This window comes from Nomascus leucogenys, chromosome 17 (genome assembly GCF_006542625.1).
Source record: "Nomascus leucogenys isolate Asia chromosome 17, Asia_NLE_v1, whole genome shotgun sequence".
Classification (NCBI taxonomy): domain Eukaryota; kingdom Metazoa; phylum Chordata; class Mammalia; order Primates; family Hylobatidae; genus Nomascus; species Nomascus leucogenys.
The window spans coordinates 89443642-89460824 of NC_044397.1; the positions used below are offsets into that span (position 1 = coordinate 89443642).

The 17183-nt window shown below is 53.7% G+C and overlaps 1 protein-coding gene across 1 annotated transcript; it reads right to left on the minus strand.

The window, feature by feature from the left end:
- Window positions 1-8678: 8678 nt before the first annotated feature.
- Window positions 8679-12129, minus strand: LOC100584222 (coiled-coil domain-containing protein 8). Its single transcript, XM_030796106.1, has 2 exons — window positions 10228-12129; window positions 8679-10107 (listed from the first exon to the last, which is right to left on the minus strand). The coding sequence occupies exons 1-2, from the start codon at window positions 11227-11229 to the stop codon at window positions 9505-9507; spliced, it is 1605 nt and encodes a 534-aa protein (XP_030651966.1). The 5' UTR covers window positions 11230-12129; the 3' UTR covers window positions 8679-9504.
- Window positions 12130-17183: the final 5054 nt, after the last annotated feature.

The window sequence follows — 17183 nt, forward strand, 5'->3', positions numbered from 1 at the left end:
AAAATCACAAACTATGCTCAACTCACTCTCTACATTTCTCATAACTTCCAAAATCTATTTTCTTCCTCATACCTGACGCATATACTTTCTGCTCCCCGGCTCCTTCAGCTGTACTCACTCTTTGTTAAGTCCCACAATTACCATTGTTCCTGGCCCGGACTTCAATCCAGCCTCCCACATTATTCCTGATACCACACCTGACCCCCATGACGGTATCTCTCTGATCCACCTGACGTTCACCCCATTTCCCCATATTTCCTTCTTTCCTGTTCCTCACCCTGATCACACTTGGTTTACTGATGGTGGTTCCACCAGGCCTAATCGCCACACACCAGCAAAGGCAGGCTATGCTATAGTACAAGCCACTAGCCCGCCTCTTAGAACCTCTCATTTCCTTTCCATCGTGGAAATCTATCCTCAAGGAAATCACTTCTCAGTGTTCCATCTGCTATTCTACTACTCCTCAGGGATTATTCAGCCCCCCCCAACCCCCCTTCCCTACACATCAAGCTCCAGGATTTGCCCCCACCCAGGACTGGCAAATTAGCTTTACTCAACATGCCCTGAGTCAGAAAACTAAAATACCTCTAAGTCTAGGTAGACACTTTCACTGGATAGGTACAGGCCTTTCCTACAGGGTCTGAGAAGGCCACCACAGTCATTTCTTCCCTTCTGTCAGACATAATTCCTCAGTTTAGCCTTCCCACCTCTATACAGTCTGATAACAGACCAGCCTTTATTAGTCAAATCAGCAAAGCAGTTTTTCAGGCTCTTAGTATTCAGTGAAACCTTTATATCCCTTACAGTCCTCTGTCTTCAGGAAAAGTAGAACGGACTAAAGGTCTTTTAAAAACACACCTCACCAAGCTCAGCCAACAACTTAAAAAGGACTAGACAATACTTTTACCACTTTCACTTCTCAGAATTCAGGCCTGTCCTCGGAATGCTACAAGGTACAGCCCATTTGAGCTCCTTTTATTAGGCCCCAGTCTCATTCCAGACACCGGCCCAACTTAGAATGTGCCCCAAAAAAACTTGTCATCCCTACTATTTTCTGTCTAGTCACACTCCCATTCACCATTCTCAACTACTCATACCTGCCCTGCTCTTGTTTACACTGCCGGTTTACACTGTTTCTCCAAGCCAGCACAGCTGATATCTCCTAGTGCTATCCCCAAACTGCCACTCTTAGCTCTTGAAGTAAACAAATAATCTTTGCTGGCAGGACTATGCTGAATCACCTTAGGCACTCTCTAATCAGATGTCCTAGGTCCTCCCAATTCTTAGACCTTTTATACCTGTTTTTCTCCTTCTCTTATTCCATTTAGTTTTTCAATTCATACAAAGCCGTATCCAGGCCATCACCAATCATTCTACACGACAAGTGTTTCTTCTAACAGTCCCACAATATCACCCCTTACCACAAAATCTTCCTTCAGCTTAATCTCTCCCACTCTGGGTTCCCACGCTGCCCCTGATCCCGCTTGAAGCAGCCCTGAGAAACATCGCCCATTCCACGCCCCAAAAATTTTCGCCGCCCCAACACTTCGGCACTATTTTATTTTTCTTATTAATATAAGAAGGCAGGAATGTCAGGCCCCTGAGCCCAAGCCAAGCCATCGCATCCCCTGTGACTTGCATGTGTACATCCAGATGGCCTGAAGTAACTGAAGATCCACAAAAGAAGTAAAAATAGCCTTAACTGATGACATTCCACCATTGTGATTTGTTTCTGCCCCACCCTAACTGATCAATGTACTTTGTAATCTCCCCCACCCTTAAGAAGCTTCTTTGTAATTCTCCCTACCCCTGAGACTGTACTTTGCGAGATCCACCCCCTGCCCCCAAAACATTGCTCCTAACTCCACCGCCTATCCCAAAACCTATAAGAACTAATGATAATCCACCACCCTTTGCTGACTCTCTCTTCGGACTCAGCCCGCCTGCACCCAGGTGAAATAAATAGCCTTGTTGCTCACACAAAGCCTGTTTGGTGGCCTCTTCACACGGACGCGCATGAAAGTTACCTTTTCTGCACTTGCTAGCTTTATTTTTCAGAGCTCTGATTGCCCCTGGTTCACTCATTTGTTTCTCAATAGCACGCCGACTTGTCAGGAAGGTTAATAGAGGAAATTGGTGACACGGACATGGCAATCAGGAAGTGCTGAGAGTAGGAAGTCAGGTGGGCTCACCACTAGCAATGCAGGAAGCTGCTCCCTCGTGAGGATTGGAGGAGCCACGTGGAAAATGCTGCTGCCCGGAGCCCAGGTGGCTGCGCTGGCCAGGCAGAAGCCCCGGTTGGCGGCGGTGGCCGTCACTGCTGCTGCTGCCACCACAGCCCAAGCATCCCCTTCCTCTGGCTTCCTCTCCCATAGCAACAGCAGTCCCCGCAGAGGACTCTGGAGTGGTGGTTGCGGGGTCCTACCCCGCAGGGGGCAGGTGGGCATGGCGGGGAGAGGCAGTAGAGTCGCTGAGGGTCAGCTCTGACCTGTCCCCGCGGTGTTCCCGACCCCAGCAGCTGCTCAGTTATTTGTCGAATGCTGACGGTCGGAACAAACCACCCGGACTGGGGAAGGCCGACCCCAGATGCGCCTAGTAGGGAATGTGCTGGAAAGATACGCCCCCTGGAGGGAGTGCGCCCAGGGAATGGGGAGGAGCGTTTGAGATCGAAGGAGTGGCCGCGTAAAGGCCCTGAGGTCTCGCAAGGAAGGGTCTTGGGGCGTCCCAGGCCCTGCTCTAGGTGCAAGACACAGGGACCTCCTGGAGCGAGCATGCGGTGGGGAGGCAGGGGGTATGCCTCCTAGATGAGGAGGAGATCCACGCATTAGGGAGCGAGGCCTGCTGGGGACAAAAGTCTGGCAGGCAGGGCCCAAGGAGGGCCGGGGCGGGAGAGGGTTTGCAGTCATCGTAAACGGGGAGGCCTGGAAAGCCCTCACTGAGGAGGTGCCAAAGACCCCAAGGAGGTGAGGGGTTGCGGCCGGCAGATGCCTGGGGAAAGCGCATAACGGGAGGCGCGGGAACAGCCAGGTTAAAAGCCCCAAGCCAGAGTGTGATAATAGGGGGCTATTAATGTGTGACTACTGCCCCTCCCGTGCCAGGCTCGGTGCTGGCATAGGTGAGGCAGTGGGGCCAAAGAAGGCCACCTGCCTCCATGGTGGTCGCCGTCAGGTTGGATTGCCACGTGCCTGGAGTTTAAAAGTGAGGCAGCCTGGAAATGAGCTTGCAGAGTTCGCTGGGGGCGTGGGGGAGGTTTGGCCGTGTAGACTTTCAGAGAGAGGGCCCAGGCAGGGACCTCGATCCTGAACCCGCCCCCCCACCCCCCATCCCAGAGCCAGCTCAGAGACAGGGGCGCCCTAAAACTCCTAGGGCCATGACCAGGTGCTGGAGGGAGGGAGAAGTCTGGGTTCCCGGGACAGAAAAAGACACTCCCTACCCCCATCCGGTTCCCCAGACCGGGTTTCCACTGAGGCCTCGCCTTCCCCAGCGCAGTCTTCGCCCCTTGCATAGGAGGCCACATCTACATGTAGATATGCAGAGAGCGTGTCAACGCGCAAGAGCTGCAGCGCCCCATTTAGCCACCAAGAGGCGCTCCAGGGCCGCTGGTTAAAATCGTGCGGGAAGAGATAGCTTGACGCCAGGAGTTCAAGACCGGCCTGAGCAAAATAGTGACTCACCCCCAACCCCCGCTCCCCGCCTCTCGTCTATACAAAAATAAATATAAATAAATAAAATAAAATAAGCAAATAAATATTACATCGTGCCAGCGTTGGTGTTTCCCGAGCACTCGAAGCGCCGAAGTTTTCCCTGGCCTTTGAACGCTAGACTGCAGAAAGCGGCAGGACAGCGGTTCTCAAAGTCAGGTTCTGGACCAGCTGCGTCAACGTCTCCTGGGAACTAGATACACATTTTCGGGCCCACCCGAGACCTACAGAACCCCTTTGGGCAGGCAGCCCAGCAAGCTGAATTTTCGAAGGACCCCCCGGGCACCTGCGACACGGGACCAGTTTGCGAAACGGTCCAGCATCACAGTTTTGAGACCCCAGCTGTGGGGTCTTATGGCCTCTAGGATCCCTGGGGTCACAGTTGTCAGCCCCGGCTGCCCATTGCTGGGAATCACCCGGGAAACTTTAGGGACTGTTGCTGCCCCAGTGGTGCCCTGGACCATGCCGAGATTCCGGGAGTGGCTCCTGTGTGCATGCTGGACTTGGGCTCCGGGTCATTTCAGGGGCAGCCGGGGCCGGGACTGCTGCCCTAGGGTCTCTGTCAAGGCCGACGTGTGCAGTGAAGAACTGGCCGCTGCTGATACGTAGCAGGAATAAGACGAGATGACGTCTCCTAGGGTTGATTTGAGAACGAACACATCACACCCTTTTCAGTACCCTGAGCAATGCTGGAAGGAAAGCTCTGCTATGATCCCCCTTTCCCATGAGGACATGGAGGCACAGAGAGGTCAAGTAACCAGCACAAGGTCACACAGCTTGCAAGGGGTGGTGCTGGGGGAGCCAGGCAGCTGAGCTCCAAATTTCTCTCCTGTCACACCCTGTGGGCCTGGGAGGGGGACCCACAAATCAGAAATCCTTCCACCACCATGTCTTTTTTTTTTTTTTTTTGACATAATCTTGCTCTGTCGCCTAGGTTGGAGCGCAGTGGTGCAATCTCGGCTCACTGCAACCTCCGCCTCCTGGGTTCAAACAATTCTCATGCCTCAGCCTCCCAAGTAGCTGAGATTACAAGCACCTGCTACCACATCCAGCTAATTTTTGTATTTATAGTAGAGACGGATTTTTGCCATGTTGGCCAGGCTGGTCTCAAACTCCTGACCTCAAGTGATCTGCCCATTTCGACCCCCCAAAGTGTTGGGATTATAGGCGTGATTCACTGTACCCAGCCCCTCCACCCCCATGTCTCAGGGTGGCATCCCTCCCCTCCATGTCTGTGTTCTGGAATCACCTGTGGCCTCTTAGTTTCCTCTTTGGTAACGAGGAGCAGCTGGGCCTGGCGTGGTGGCTCACACCTGTAATCCCAGCACTTTGGGAGGCCGAGGCGGGTGGATCACGAGGTCAGGAGATCGAGACCATCCTGACTAACACAGGGAAACCCCATCTCTACTAAAAATACAAAAAAATTAGCCGGGCGTGATGGCAGGCGCCTGTAGTCCCAGCTACTCGGGAGGCTGAGGCAGGAGAATGGCATGAACCTGGGAGGTGGAGCTTGCAGTGAGCCGAGATCGCGCCACTGCACTCCAGCCTGGGCGACAGAGCGAGACTCTGTCTCAAAAAAAAAAAAAAATGAGGAACAGCTGGACTGGTCCAGATGAAGGCTGATTCAGAGCCCAATCTCTGGTTTCCTGGGCTTCCTCCTGGAAACCTTCGTGCATTTGAAACCACACCCCAGAGGCATCAAGGGACTGACTCACCCTGCAGGTGCTGTTTGAAGGGCCCTGGGATGAAATATAATAGCGAACACCCTGTTCTGTCTCAGTTACTAGAGGGGTCCCCCTACCTGTGGAGCCTCCCTGAATGTTCACGGTGGGGATGCTGGGAACAGGAGTTCAGAAAAGGTTGTGTTCACTCGAGGGGGAACAAATTTTGACTCAGTGGGGGATAGACTTGCCCAAAGCCTCAGGGCCACCCAGAAAGGCTATGCAAATAAGACCCAGGGATGGCCGGGTATACAAGTAAGACTCCGGAGGCTGAGGTGCGAGAATCACTTGAACCCGGGAGGCAGAGGTTGCAGTGAGCTGACATCGTACCACTGTACTCCAGCCTGGGTGACAGAGACTCTGCCTAAAACAAAAACAAACAAACAAACAAACAAAAAAACCCAGGGAGACGGTGTGAAACTCTGTTTCTTTTTTTTTTTTTTTTTTTGAGACAGGGTTTTGCTCTTGTTGCCCAGGTTGGAGTACAATAGTGCAATCGCAGCTCACCGCAACCTCCGCCTCCTGGGTTCAAGTGATTCTCCTTCTACCTCAGCCTCCCGAGTAGCTAGGATTACAGGCATGCACCATCACACCCAGCTAATTTTTTGTATTTTTAGTACAGATGGGGTTTCACCATGTTGGCCAGGCTGGTCTCGAACTCCGGACTTCAGGTGATCCACCCACCTTGGCCTCCCCATGCTGGAATTACAGGCGTGAGCCATCGCGTCCAGCTGGGAAACTTTCTGCAAGCATCTGTGTGTCTGTGACGGCCTGGCTTTTGAGTTTCCGTGTGATAACATGTGAGTGTGCCCGTGTGGCTGAGGGAATCACAGTGTCCAACGGCATCCAGCAGTGTGTGACGGGTCCTGAGTGGGTGAACACGTTGACATTTCCAAGTATGTCAGTGTTTGTGTGAATGGGTCTGTGAGTGTGTGGGGGTCGGCTTCCCAGAGCAGTGGGTCTGTGTGCCTCTGTGAGTACATGTGTGTGCACTACATGTGTGTGTCCGTGTCTGTGTCTATACGGGCAGGTTAATCATAATATCTGTTGGTGAATGCAGGCCTGCCACATTCTGAATGTACGTGTCTGTGGTATGTGCCGTGCCTGCGTGCCTGGATCCGAGTGTGCATGTGTCTATGTGTGTGTACACACGTGTATGGCAGTGAGAGAGACTGACCCAGTGTTGCCTGATGCCTGTGAAATCCACACAGCTCCTCGTTTAAATCCATCTTGCCACTTGTTTGGGGTCCACACCACTTTCTTTCTGACGGGCCCCCGATGTTCCCCCGAGACCCCCCATAGCTCTGGGCACTGCAGGGAGGAGCAGAGAGACTCGCTCTGAGCCTTCATTTCCTGCATTCATGCCGTCGGCTCCTCCCGTCTCCGAATCCCTCCAAACATCTGTCTCTGCTGTTCCTTTTACCTTCCAGCTCCTCAGGCAGGCCAGGTCCCCATGGTCACGAGACCTCTGCCCTCCGAGGTGGGCAGCGACAAAGGACAGCCTCCCTCCCCACCACCAACCAGAACCTTCCCACCCAGCCTCTCTTCCTCCCCACACCTGCAAAACCTCCCCTCCAGGTGAGGTCCACAGCTTGTATTTTTTCCAAACCCCCCAGGGCCTTGTTCTTGCCAGGCTGCAAGCCGTGGACTACACGGCCAAGTATCCGCCAGCATGCACAAACGGGCTCTAGCAAGACCATGCGGCGCGCCAGGCAGCAAGCAGCACCAGCAGTAACCACTCCATTCAGAAAAGAGCTGGGGTGGGGCGCAGTGGCTCACTCCCATAGTCCCAGTGCTCCGGGAAGCCAAGGCCAGAGGATGGCTTGATCCCAAGAGTGCAAGTGAGCCGTGATTGCAACACCGCACTCAGCCTGGGTGACAGAGCCAGACGCCGTCTTGAAAGAAAAGAGAAAAGAAAAGAGAGAAAGAAAAAGGAAAGAGAGAGAGAGGAAGGAAGGAAGGAAGGAAGGAAGGAAGGAAGGAAGGAAGGAAGGAAGGAGAGAAAGGGAGGGAGAAAGAAAAAAGAAAAAGGAAGGAAGGAAGGAAAGAAGGAAGGAAGGAAGGGAGGGAGGGGGATGGGGAGGAAAGGGGCGACCGGGGGAAAGGGGGGAAGGGAGGGAGGGAAGGAGGGAGGAGCGTGGAAGAGAGAAAAACAAAAGGAGGGTGGTGGGATTGAATTCTTTACTTTCCAGAGAAAAAACTAAGAAACTCAGGCCAGGCCTGCAACCAGTTAGGAAGACAGCCCGGCCCTTGGACCTCCATGAACTCCCTTTTCTCCTGCCCTCAGCAAGGCTAGAGTGTGCTCATTTGCTGTTTTTCACTGCTGGGGGTTGTGGGGACACAAGACAATACAGAGAGAGGCCCCGAGCTTCCTTCTAACCTCCACAGGGCTTTAGCAACTCAATTTCTTCCCAATTATAGGAAGCAGTTGGCCGGGCACAGTGGCTCATGCCTGTAATCCCAGCACTTTGGGTCGCCGAGGTGCGCGGATCAGTTGAGGACAGGAGTTCAGGACAAGCTTGGCCAACATGGTGAAAACCCATCTCTACTAAAAATACAAAAATTAAACAAGTGTGGTGGCACACACCTGTAGTCCCAGCTACTCGGGAGGCTGAGGGAGGAAAATTGCTTGAACCCAGGAGGTGGAGGTTACAGTGAGCCAAGATTGTTCCACTGCACTCCAGCCTGGGAGACAGAGTGAGACTCCATCTTGGAGGGCAGAGGGGGGGTGGGGGGAAGCAGCAGCAGCAATTAATGCACGATACACAGAGCCTTTTTTTTTTCTTTTCTTTTTTCTTTTTTTTTTGACAGAGTCTTACTCTATCAATAGGCTGGAGTGCAATGGCACGATCTCGGCTCACTACAACCTCCACCTCCGAGGTTCAACAGATTCTCCTGCCTCAGCCTCCCGAGTAGCTGGGACTATAGGTGTGCGCCACGAGGCCAGGCTAATTTTTGTATTTTTAGTAGAGACGGGGTTTCACCATGTTGGCCAGGATGGTCTTGATCTCTTGACCTCATGATCCACCCGCCTCGGCCTCCCTAAGTGCTGGGATTACAGGCGTGAGCCACCGCGCCCGGCCAACCACAGCCCCTCTTTTGGGCCTTTTCCAGTTGCGATGATTTTTCAATGTGTCCAGTGGCCTGGTTGCCCAGATGTTTGTAGAGCTTGATGCAAACAGAATTCAGAGCCACACAGGCACCGCTAGCAAATCCACATCTCTGGTGCCGAGGGCCCCAGAATCTGTGTTTTGAATGCATTTTTCAGACGCTTTTACCGTACCTTATAACCAAGATCGGGTGAGGTGTGCAAACCAAGGGCCCTGTCCCCTCCAAACCAGCAGAGCCCAGGGGCATGAGGATGGCAAGCGAAGTGACAACATAAACACAGGTGTCTCCATCATCAAGGATGGGAGTGGAACAGACAGCAAGGGCCAGGTCACCCCCAGAGCATTCGTCAGTTGTCAAGTCCAAAGCTAAGAAATCAGTTCATAAATGTTTTTTTATTTGCATGTTGGCTCAAGCCCTCTTTTTAAGTCCAAGGAGGCAGTCCACGTTAAGTGTGCAGGCAAAAAAGAGATGGGAAAAGGAGGCAATTTCTCCCCTGCCCTCCCTCTCTCCCTTTATCAAGCTGAGCACCTTGAGTTGCATTTGAGGAAATTAAAACTATAGGTGACACAACCCCATTGTATGGAATTCTTTCTTTACATTTTTTGGGTTGCTACAAGGAATCAGTACGTTTTTTTTTTTTAAATCAGGTGGTGTGTGTGGTGGCTCACATCTGTAATCCCAGCACTTTGGGAGGCCGAGGCAGGAGGATCACTTGAGGCCAGAAGTTTGAGGCTGCAGTGAGTTACGATCATGCCACTGCACTCCAGCCTGGACAACAGAGTGAGACCCTGTCTCTAAAAAATTTAAAATAAAATCAATGCATGAACAAAACTTTAACAAGAGAATAAAGAGGGTTGTTAGGTGGAGATGTGGCCAGCACTCCACCTCCACTTTCAAGTTCAGAGGCAGAAAGAGCACCTCTCCCTCCCACACTTGGAGGCAGGGCCCGTGGGCTGTCTCCAGCCCTCGCCTCACAGCTGGTCTTCTTGCTCTCCCTGCTCAGCTTCTGCTCTGGCCTCAGCCCTCAGCACCCTGAGGTTTCTGGCCTCGCCTGCTCTGGGGACTCTCTTGGGCAAGGTTGGCAATGGGGGAGTGTGCCAGAAGGCTCTCCGGCGCTTGCGAAACCATGAAAAGCGTCCAGGGGTCTGGAACCTTACTGTCTTGACCTGTTTCCGGGCCCTGGCTCCTGGAGCTGTTCCTGTGGCCCCTTGGGCAGCTGAGGCTTCAGCTTCCTGGATACCTGGGGCCCCTGCCCTCTGATTATGTGCAGCCTCTGCCCTCTGGCCAGCCCAGGTCTGTGCCCTCTGATTATCTGCACCCTGGACAGCTGGGTCCCTTTCCCTCTGGTCATGTATGGCCTCTTCCCTTTGATTATCTGTAGCCTCTGACCCCTGGTCAGCTGGGGCCTCTGCCCTCTGGTTATCTGCGCCCTGTGGCCTCTGGTCAGCTGGGGCCTCTGCCCTCTGATTATCTGCTGCCTCTTCCCTCTGGTTATCTGCAGCCTCTGCCCCCTCGTCAGCTGGGGCCCCTGCCCTCTGATTATCTGCAGCCTCTTCCCTCTGGTTATCTGCAGCCTGTGCCCCATCGTCAGCTGGGGCCTCTGCCCTTTGATTATCTGCAGCCTGTGCCCCATCGTCAGCTGGGGCCTCCGCCCTTTGATTATCTGCAGCCTCTTCCCTCTGGTTATCTGCAGCCTCTGCCCCCTGGTCAGCTGGGGCCCCTACCCTCTGATTACCTGCACCACGTTCCCGCTGGTCAGCTATGGCCTCTTCCCTCTGATTATCTGCAGCCTCTCCCCCCTGATCAGCCTCGATGGCTGCCCCCTGACCTGTGGGCGCTGTCTGCTCCTTCCTGCGGCGTCGAAAGGAGGCCCAGTTGATCTTGGGCCTCCATCGCCTAGGGGAGGCCTGGGGCACACAGACTTCTCCCGCGTTTCGCACGCGATCCCCCGGGCACTCCCCCGGGCTGGTGCCGTCTGGCGCCGATGATACCCCTGCGCTCTCCACTGCGGTGGAGGCCAGCCGGGCCTCCTCCACCCCGGGGCCCGCCCTCGGCGCCCAACCCTTCACCCTCCGTTTCAGCTTCCCCCAGGACACCTGGCTGACATACTCCCGCCACCTGTCCGCCTTGGACAGCTGAGGCCCCAGGTTATCCTCAAACATGGGCACTGGCAGGTTGACGCGACGGCGGGCAGGCGGCGCGCTGGGTTGCTTCTCCTGTCGCCGGAGGAAGGCCTCGACCAGTTCCTCATCATCCTCGCTCTCCAGGTCGCTTCCCAGGAACTTGCTGCCCAGGTAGCTGACGGGCATTTTGCGCACCTTCTTGCCCCGCCGCGGGCCCTGGCGGCTTTTGTCTCTGGAGGTCTCGAAGTCGCTGAACTCGCTGTCGCTGGCGTTGCTGCTGTCGTACGTGCCCACGACCAGCCGGGGCGGAGGAGTCACCATCTGCTGCACCCTCCTCCTCACTCGGGGCTCCTTGGGCTTTTGGGGGGGCTGGGGCGGGTGCGGGGTGCTCTTCTCGATGATGCGGGCCACGTCCTCCAGGGTGCGGCCCTCTTCTTCCAGGAACTGGGTCAGCCGCTCCCGAAATTCTGCTTCCTTGGTGGCGGGCTTAGAAATGACTCTCCAGACGCCCCCGGCCAGCCTGACCTCCCGGGGGATGAGCAGATAGTCGACGTCCTCCCCGATCTGCAGCATCCCCACCGTGGAGTCCTCCTCCTTGCGGAACACCTTGCCGATCTTCTTAAATGTCCCCACGGGCTTTAGGGCTTCCACGAGGACGTCCAAATCCACATCTTTGCAGACATCGGGGACGCTCCAAAGAATGAGGCAGTCGGGGGACGGCAGGAAGCCCCAGGGGAACCAGCCCCCCACGTGGCTTTTCTCGAGGGTCTTTAAGATTTCCAGGGTGATATCCGGGGTGAGGGGGCAATGAGCCCCCACAAACTCCTGTAGCCCTTAGTCTTGAGGGAGGGACTGGGATGGGGGGAGTCCCGGCAACGCTGACCGGAGAGTCTCACCTCCCCAGCCAGGGACAAGCCAACGCCTCCAATCTCTGCGCCTGCAACAAGTCCAGTCTTGACCAAGTCCGGCTCCCCGACCAAGGACTTGGGGGAATCAATTTCCAGGATGCCTACGTGAGCCGGGGGCGAGGTCAGTCCCAAGGCTCAAGGCCCACTCCAAGCTGGAAACTTGGTGTCCCAGCTCCAGGTTGGGGCGCGCGGGCTGCCAGCGACTCTTCTTGCCCCAGGCCCCAGGGACGCGGCTGGAACTTGGGAGAGGACTTCGCAGACAAAGACGGTCCAGCCGAGGCTATTCAAAATGGCCGAGCCGCTGGGAGGCCCCAGCCCGGGCCCCCCAGTAGGGTCCCCCGCCCCCAGGCAGGCCGCCACCCAGCTCCAGGCTGACCTTGACGCGCCGCAGCCTGCCAGCCCGCGCGCTTAGAGCTCTGCACGGTGGAGCGCACGGGCAGGAAGTTCCTCCTCGCCCTCCGCCAGAATGAGGCCCACCTTCCCCCGTCTCATCTTACACTCCCAGAGTCTGGAAGACTGACAGGGGGGCTGTCCACTCCCTTCGGGGCGGCCTCCTTCCCCTCCCCCACAGGGGTGTGGCCGCGCCCCGGGCCTAGCTGGGCCCATTGCTTCCCAGCGAAGCGGCAGTGGACCACGTCAGCACCTTTCCTGAAAGGCAGCGGTTCCCAAACCTGCCATCCGAAATGTGCAAGTTTCCAGGCAAGTCCTGGAGGTGGGTGTGCTAGTGGATTCTACTTTTTGAGAGCCACTGGCACCATAGATTAGCATTTTAAATTCACCCGACTATCGGTACCCGTACACCACCCATATGCGTGGGTAGAGAAATGGGTACCGGGGTCTTATTGCAACAGTCCCACTGTGGCGCTTGGCAGGTCAGGGCTCAATACATATTTTTGAGTGGATGAATAAACCTAAATGTTCATGGCCAGGCGCGGTGGCTCATGCCTGTAATGCCAGCACTTTGGGAGGCTTAGGTGGGTGGAACACTTGAGGCCAGGAGTTCGAGACCAGCCTGGCCAACATGGTGAAACCCTCGTCTCTACAACAAATACAAAAATTAGCCGGGTGTGGTGGTGCGCGTGCGTAGTCCCAAACTACGCGGGAGGCTGAGGCAGGAGAATGGCGTGAACCTGGGAGGTGGAGGTTGCAGAGATCGCGCCACTACACTGCGGCCTGTGCAACAGAGGGAGACTCTGTCTCAAAAAATCAAAAGTGCAAAAAAAAAAAAAAAAAACCCACAAATAACAAAAAACCCTAAAAGTTCATGAGTAGAGACTGCCTCTATTTTATGGTAGTATCTTACAGTGAAATATTTTGCAACTTCGAAAAAAGAATGAGATGGCTAAGGATAGGCACGGTTTATGAGGCGCTTCCTATGTAGTAGGCACCATTCCCAGTGCGTTCTATGAATGAACTCAGGATATCCTTGCTATAACAGGAGACTGGTAGCATGAATACAATTCCCATTAGACAGCTGAGGAAACTGAGGCCCAAAGACATAAAACCACACTCTCAAAGTCACAGCCAGGGGGAGTGGTTGAGTTTGGATTTGAATCCAGAATAGTCTGCCTTTTGTGTCAAACAAAGAGTCAAGATGGCCGGGCGCGGTGGCTCACGCCTGTTATCTCAGCACTTCGGGAGGCCAAGGCGGGCAGATCACAAGGTCAGGAGATCGAGACCATCCTGGCTAACGCGGTGAAACTCTGTCTCTACTAAAAATACAAAAAAATTAGCCGGGCGTGGTGGTAGGTGCCTGTAGTCCCAGCTACTCGAGAGGCTGAGGCAGGAGAATCTCTTGAACTCGGGAGGCGGAGGTTGCAGTGAGCCGAGATCGCACCACTGCACTCCAGCCTGGGAAACAGAGCGAGACTCCGTCTCAAAAAAAAAAAAAAAAAAAAGTCAAGATGTGGACCAATGCAAGTCGCATTCGGCCGGGAGCTCGGTTCTTAAAATGTGAGTCTACCGAAGCTCCCGGCAGTTGAGAGGCGAGTCTGCCGAAGCTCCCGGCCGAAAAAAGCCAAATCCTTCCTTAACCCGGTGTCTGAGGGGTTTTGTCCGCGACTCCTCCTGCTACAGTACATGCGACTAGCATTGGTCCACATCTTTGGAACCAGGCATCGGGAGATATGCTGAATAGGCCTTGTTGTTAGGAATCCTCAAAGGTACATGGTAAGGCCAGTGCCATCGATCATCTTTTTACAGATGGGGAAACTGAGGCTGGTCTGAAGACCTAATATTAGAACCAGATCTTGGGCACTAGCATAAACACTAGCTGACGCTAAAGACACAGCTAATCCCATTCTCCTAAATGTGTTGAACCGTTTAACCACTTAACAGCCACAATACTTGCAGCCACTCTTGCCTGGATGTGTACAAATCCCCCTCACTGGGCTCCCCGCCCCCCCATCACTGCTTGCAATCCAGGCCCCATCCAGAAGCTGGGGGCATCTTTTAAAAACTTAGGTCCGATCTGTCTCTACTCTTTTGAAAATTCTCCATCTCAGGCTGGGCACCGTGGCTCACGCCTTTAATCCAGCACTTTGGTAGGCTGAGGCGGGTGGATCACCTGAGGTCCGGAGTTTGAGACCAGCCATGAGACCAGCCTGGCCAACATGGCAAAAACCCATCTCTACTAAAAAATACAAAAATTGCTGGGCGCAGTGGCTCACGCCTGTAATCCCAGCATTTTGGGAGGCTGAAGCGGGTGGATCACCTGAGGTCAGGAGTTCGAGACCAGCCTGTCCAACATGGTGAAACCCCGCCTCTATTAAAACTACAAAATTAGCCTGGCGTGGTAGCGCATGCCTGTAATCCCAGCTACTCCGGAGGCTCAGGCAGGAGAATCGCTTGAACCCAGGATTCAGAGGTTGCAGTGAGCTGAGACCGTGCCATTGCACTCCAGCCTAGGCAACAAGAGCGAAACTCCGTCTCAAAAACAAACACAAAAACAAAAAAACCAAAACGAAACAAACAAAAATACAAGAATTAGCCGGGCGTGGTGGCACAGGCCTGTAATCCCAGCTACTGGGGAGGCTGAGGCAGGAGAGTCGCTTGAACTGGGAGGCGGAGGTTGCAGTGAGCCAAGATCGCGCCACTGCCCTCCAGCGTGGGCGACAGAGCGAGACTCCGTCTCAAATAAATAAATAAATGTTATCTTATTTAACTCATAAAGGAACCAGGCAAATTTTTAAAGAGGGAACGGAGGAAAAAAGAGACGGGCGAGAGGGAAAGAAAAGATGTGGGGGCTTAGGGGAAGTTAAGGTCTCAGCGAGCGGCCTGTTCACAATTACTGGCTTATTCAGGTTGTTTTTCCCTTGCAGAGCCAGGTCGTTGTGCTTCGCTGGATTTTTCTCCTCTTTCTCCCTGGCTCCGTCCCAGCCGCCGCGCTCAGTCCTCGGGCCTCCCGCGGCCCCGCCCCTCGCCTCCCTCTCGCACAGTTTGTGGCCTCCGCTGTCCGGCGGTCTCCATGACAACCACGGGACGCGCTCCTCCGCGCTGATCAAAGCTAAGCGGGTGGGGCGGAGGCGGAGGCGAGGCTGCAGGGAGACGGTGGGGGTGGGGGCGCCACGGAGGACGAGGGCAGGAGCTCCTCTTTTCTGCCCCTGGTGCCTCCCTTGGGCCTCATCCCCAAAGCCAGCTTCCCTGAAAAGCTGTTTGTAGAAACCAAAAAATGAAAAATGCTAAGGACATCTAGGTTTCAGGAATGCTGGTTAAAGAATCGCAAGGCTGAGGGCTCGTGACAGTGCCTTCCAAGTGGTGACTTCGCAGATGAGACGTTTCGGTTTTGTAGTCATAAAAGGGCTTTCGTTTTGTTTGTTTGTTTTTCTTTTTTTATTTGGTGGGGGAGCAGGGAGCGGCGCAAGGAGGATAATCTTAGAAATGAAAATCCCAAATGTTCCACATTTTTGCAAAAATTGTCAACCCCCGGCCGGGGGGCGGTGACTCATACCTGTAATCCCAGCACTTTGGGAAGCCAAGGCAGGAGGATCGCTTGAGCCCAGGAATTGGAGACCAGCCTGGGCAACATAGCGAGACTCCTGTCTCCACAAATAATTTAAAAATTAGCCGAATATGATGGTGTGCGCCTGTGGTCTGAGCTACTCGGGAGACTGAGGTGGGCCTATTGCTTGAGCCCGGGAGGTCAGGGCTGCAGGGAGCGGAGATCGCCCATCTGCACGCCAGCCTGGGCAACAGAGCGAGACTCTGTCTCAAAAAAAAAAAAAATTGCCAGCCCCTGAGCGGTTCACCTGTGGGTGTTTTTAATTGCACAGATCTCTGGCAGGTGAGACCCTTCTCCAGCCATCACAGAATAAAATAATAAAAACAAGAATTGTAGCCTCACTTTTGCATTTGTTTAAAAGAAATGGAAAATTGGAAAAGAATGGGGAAGAGAAACAAAACACGGCTGAAATCCCTCTACCCAGCTACATTTTGTTGCCATTTAAAAAAAAATGAGACATACGGGCCAGGGGCAGTGGCTCAAGCTTGTAATCCAAGCACTTTGGGAGGCCTAGGCGGGCAATAGCCTGAAGTCAGGAGTTCCAGACCAGCTTGGCCAACATGATGAAACCCCGCCATCTCTACTAAAAGTACAAAAATTAGCTGGGCACGATGGCAGGCGCCTGTCATCTCAGCTACTAGGGAGGCTGAGGCAGGAGAATCACTTGAACCCAGGAGGCACAGGTTGCAGTGAGCTGAGATGGTGCCACTGTACTCCAGCTTGGGCAATAGAGTAAGACCCTGCCTCAAAACACACACACACACACACACACACACACACACACACACACACACACGGTCAGAAAAAGCAAAAGTTACAGAAAGGTACCTTTTTTTCAAAAATGGATTCTTCTCCCCAAACCCCACCTTCCAGCCTCCGCCAAAAAGTAACCAGTTAAATGTCTGTATTTTTCCGGAGAAAAAAATGCTTGCATTAGTGTAAGTGTTAATTTTATTTTATTTTATTTATTTATTTTTTGACACGGAATTTCGCTCTTGTTGCCCAGGCTGGAGTACAATGGCACAATCTCTGGCTCACCGCAACCTCCGCCTCCCGGGTTCAAGTGATTCTCCTGCCTCAGCCTCCAGAGCAGCTGGGATTATAGGCCACCCCACCCAGCTAATTTTGTATTTTTAGTAGAAACAGGATTTCTCCATGTTGGTCAGGATGGTCTCGAACTCCCAATCTCAGGTGATCCACCCTCCTTGGCCTCCCAAAGTGCTGGGATTACAGGCGTGAGCCACTGCGCCCGGCTTTTTTTTTTTTTTTTTATGTTAATTTTGGAATTTACCTCACAGAGATTTTTTCCCCCATCATTCTAAATTATTTTCATCACAGCACTTACCACTTTCTGGGTTTTTTTTTTCTTTTTCTTTTTTTTTTTTTTTTTTAAGACGGAGTCTCGCTCTGTTGCCCAGGCTGGAGTGCAGGGGCGCAATCTCGGCTCACTGCAAGCTCCGCCTCCTGGGTTCACGCCATTCTCCTGCCTCAGCCTCTCCTAGTAGCTGGGACTACAGGAGCCCGCCACCACGCCTGGCTAATTTTTTGTATTTTTTTAGTAGAGACGGGGTTTCACCGTGGTCTTGATCTCCTGACCTCGTGATCCGCCCACCTCGGCC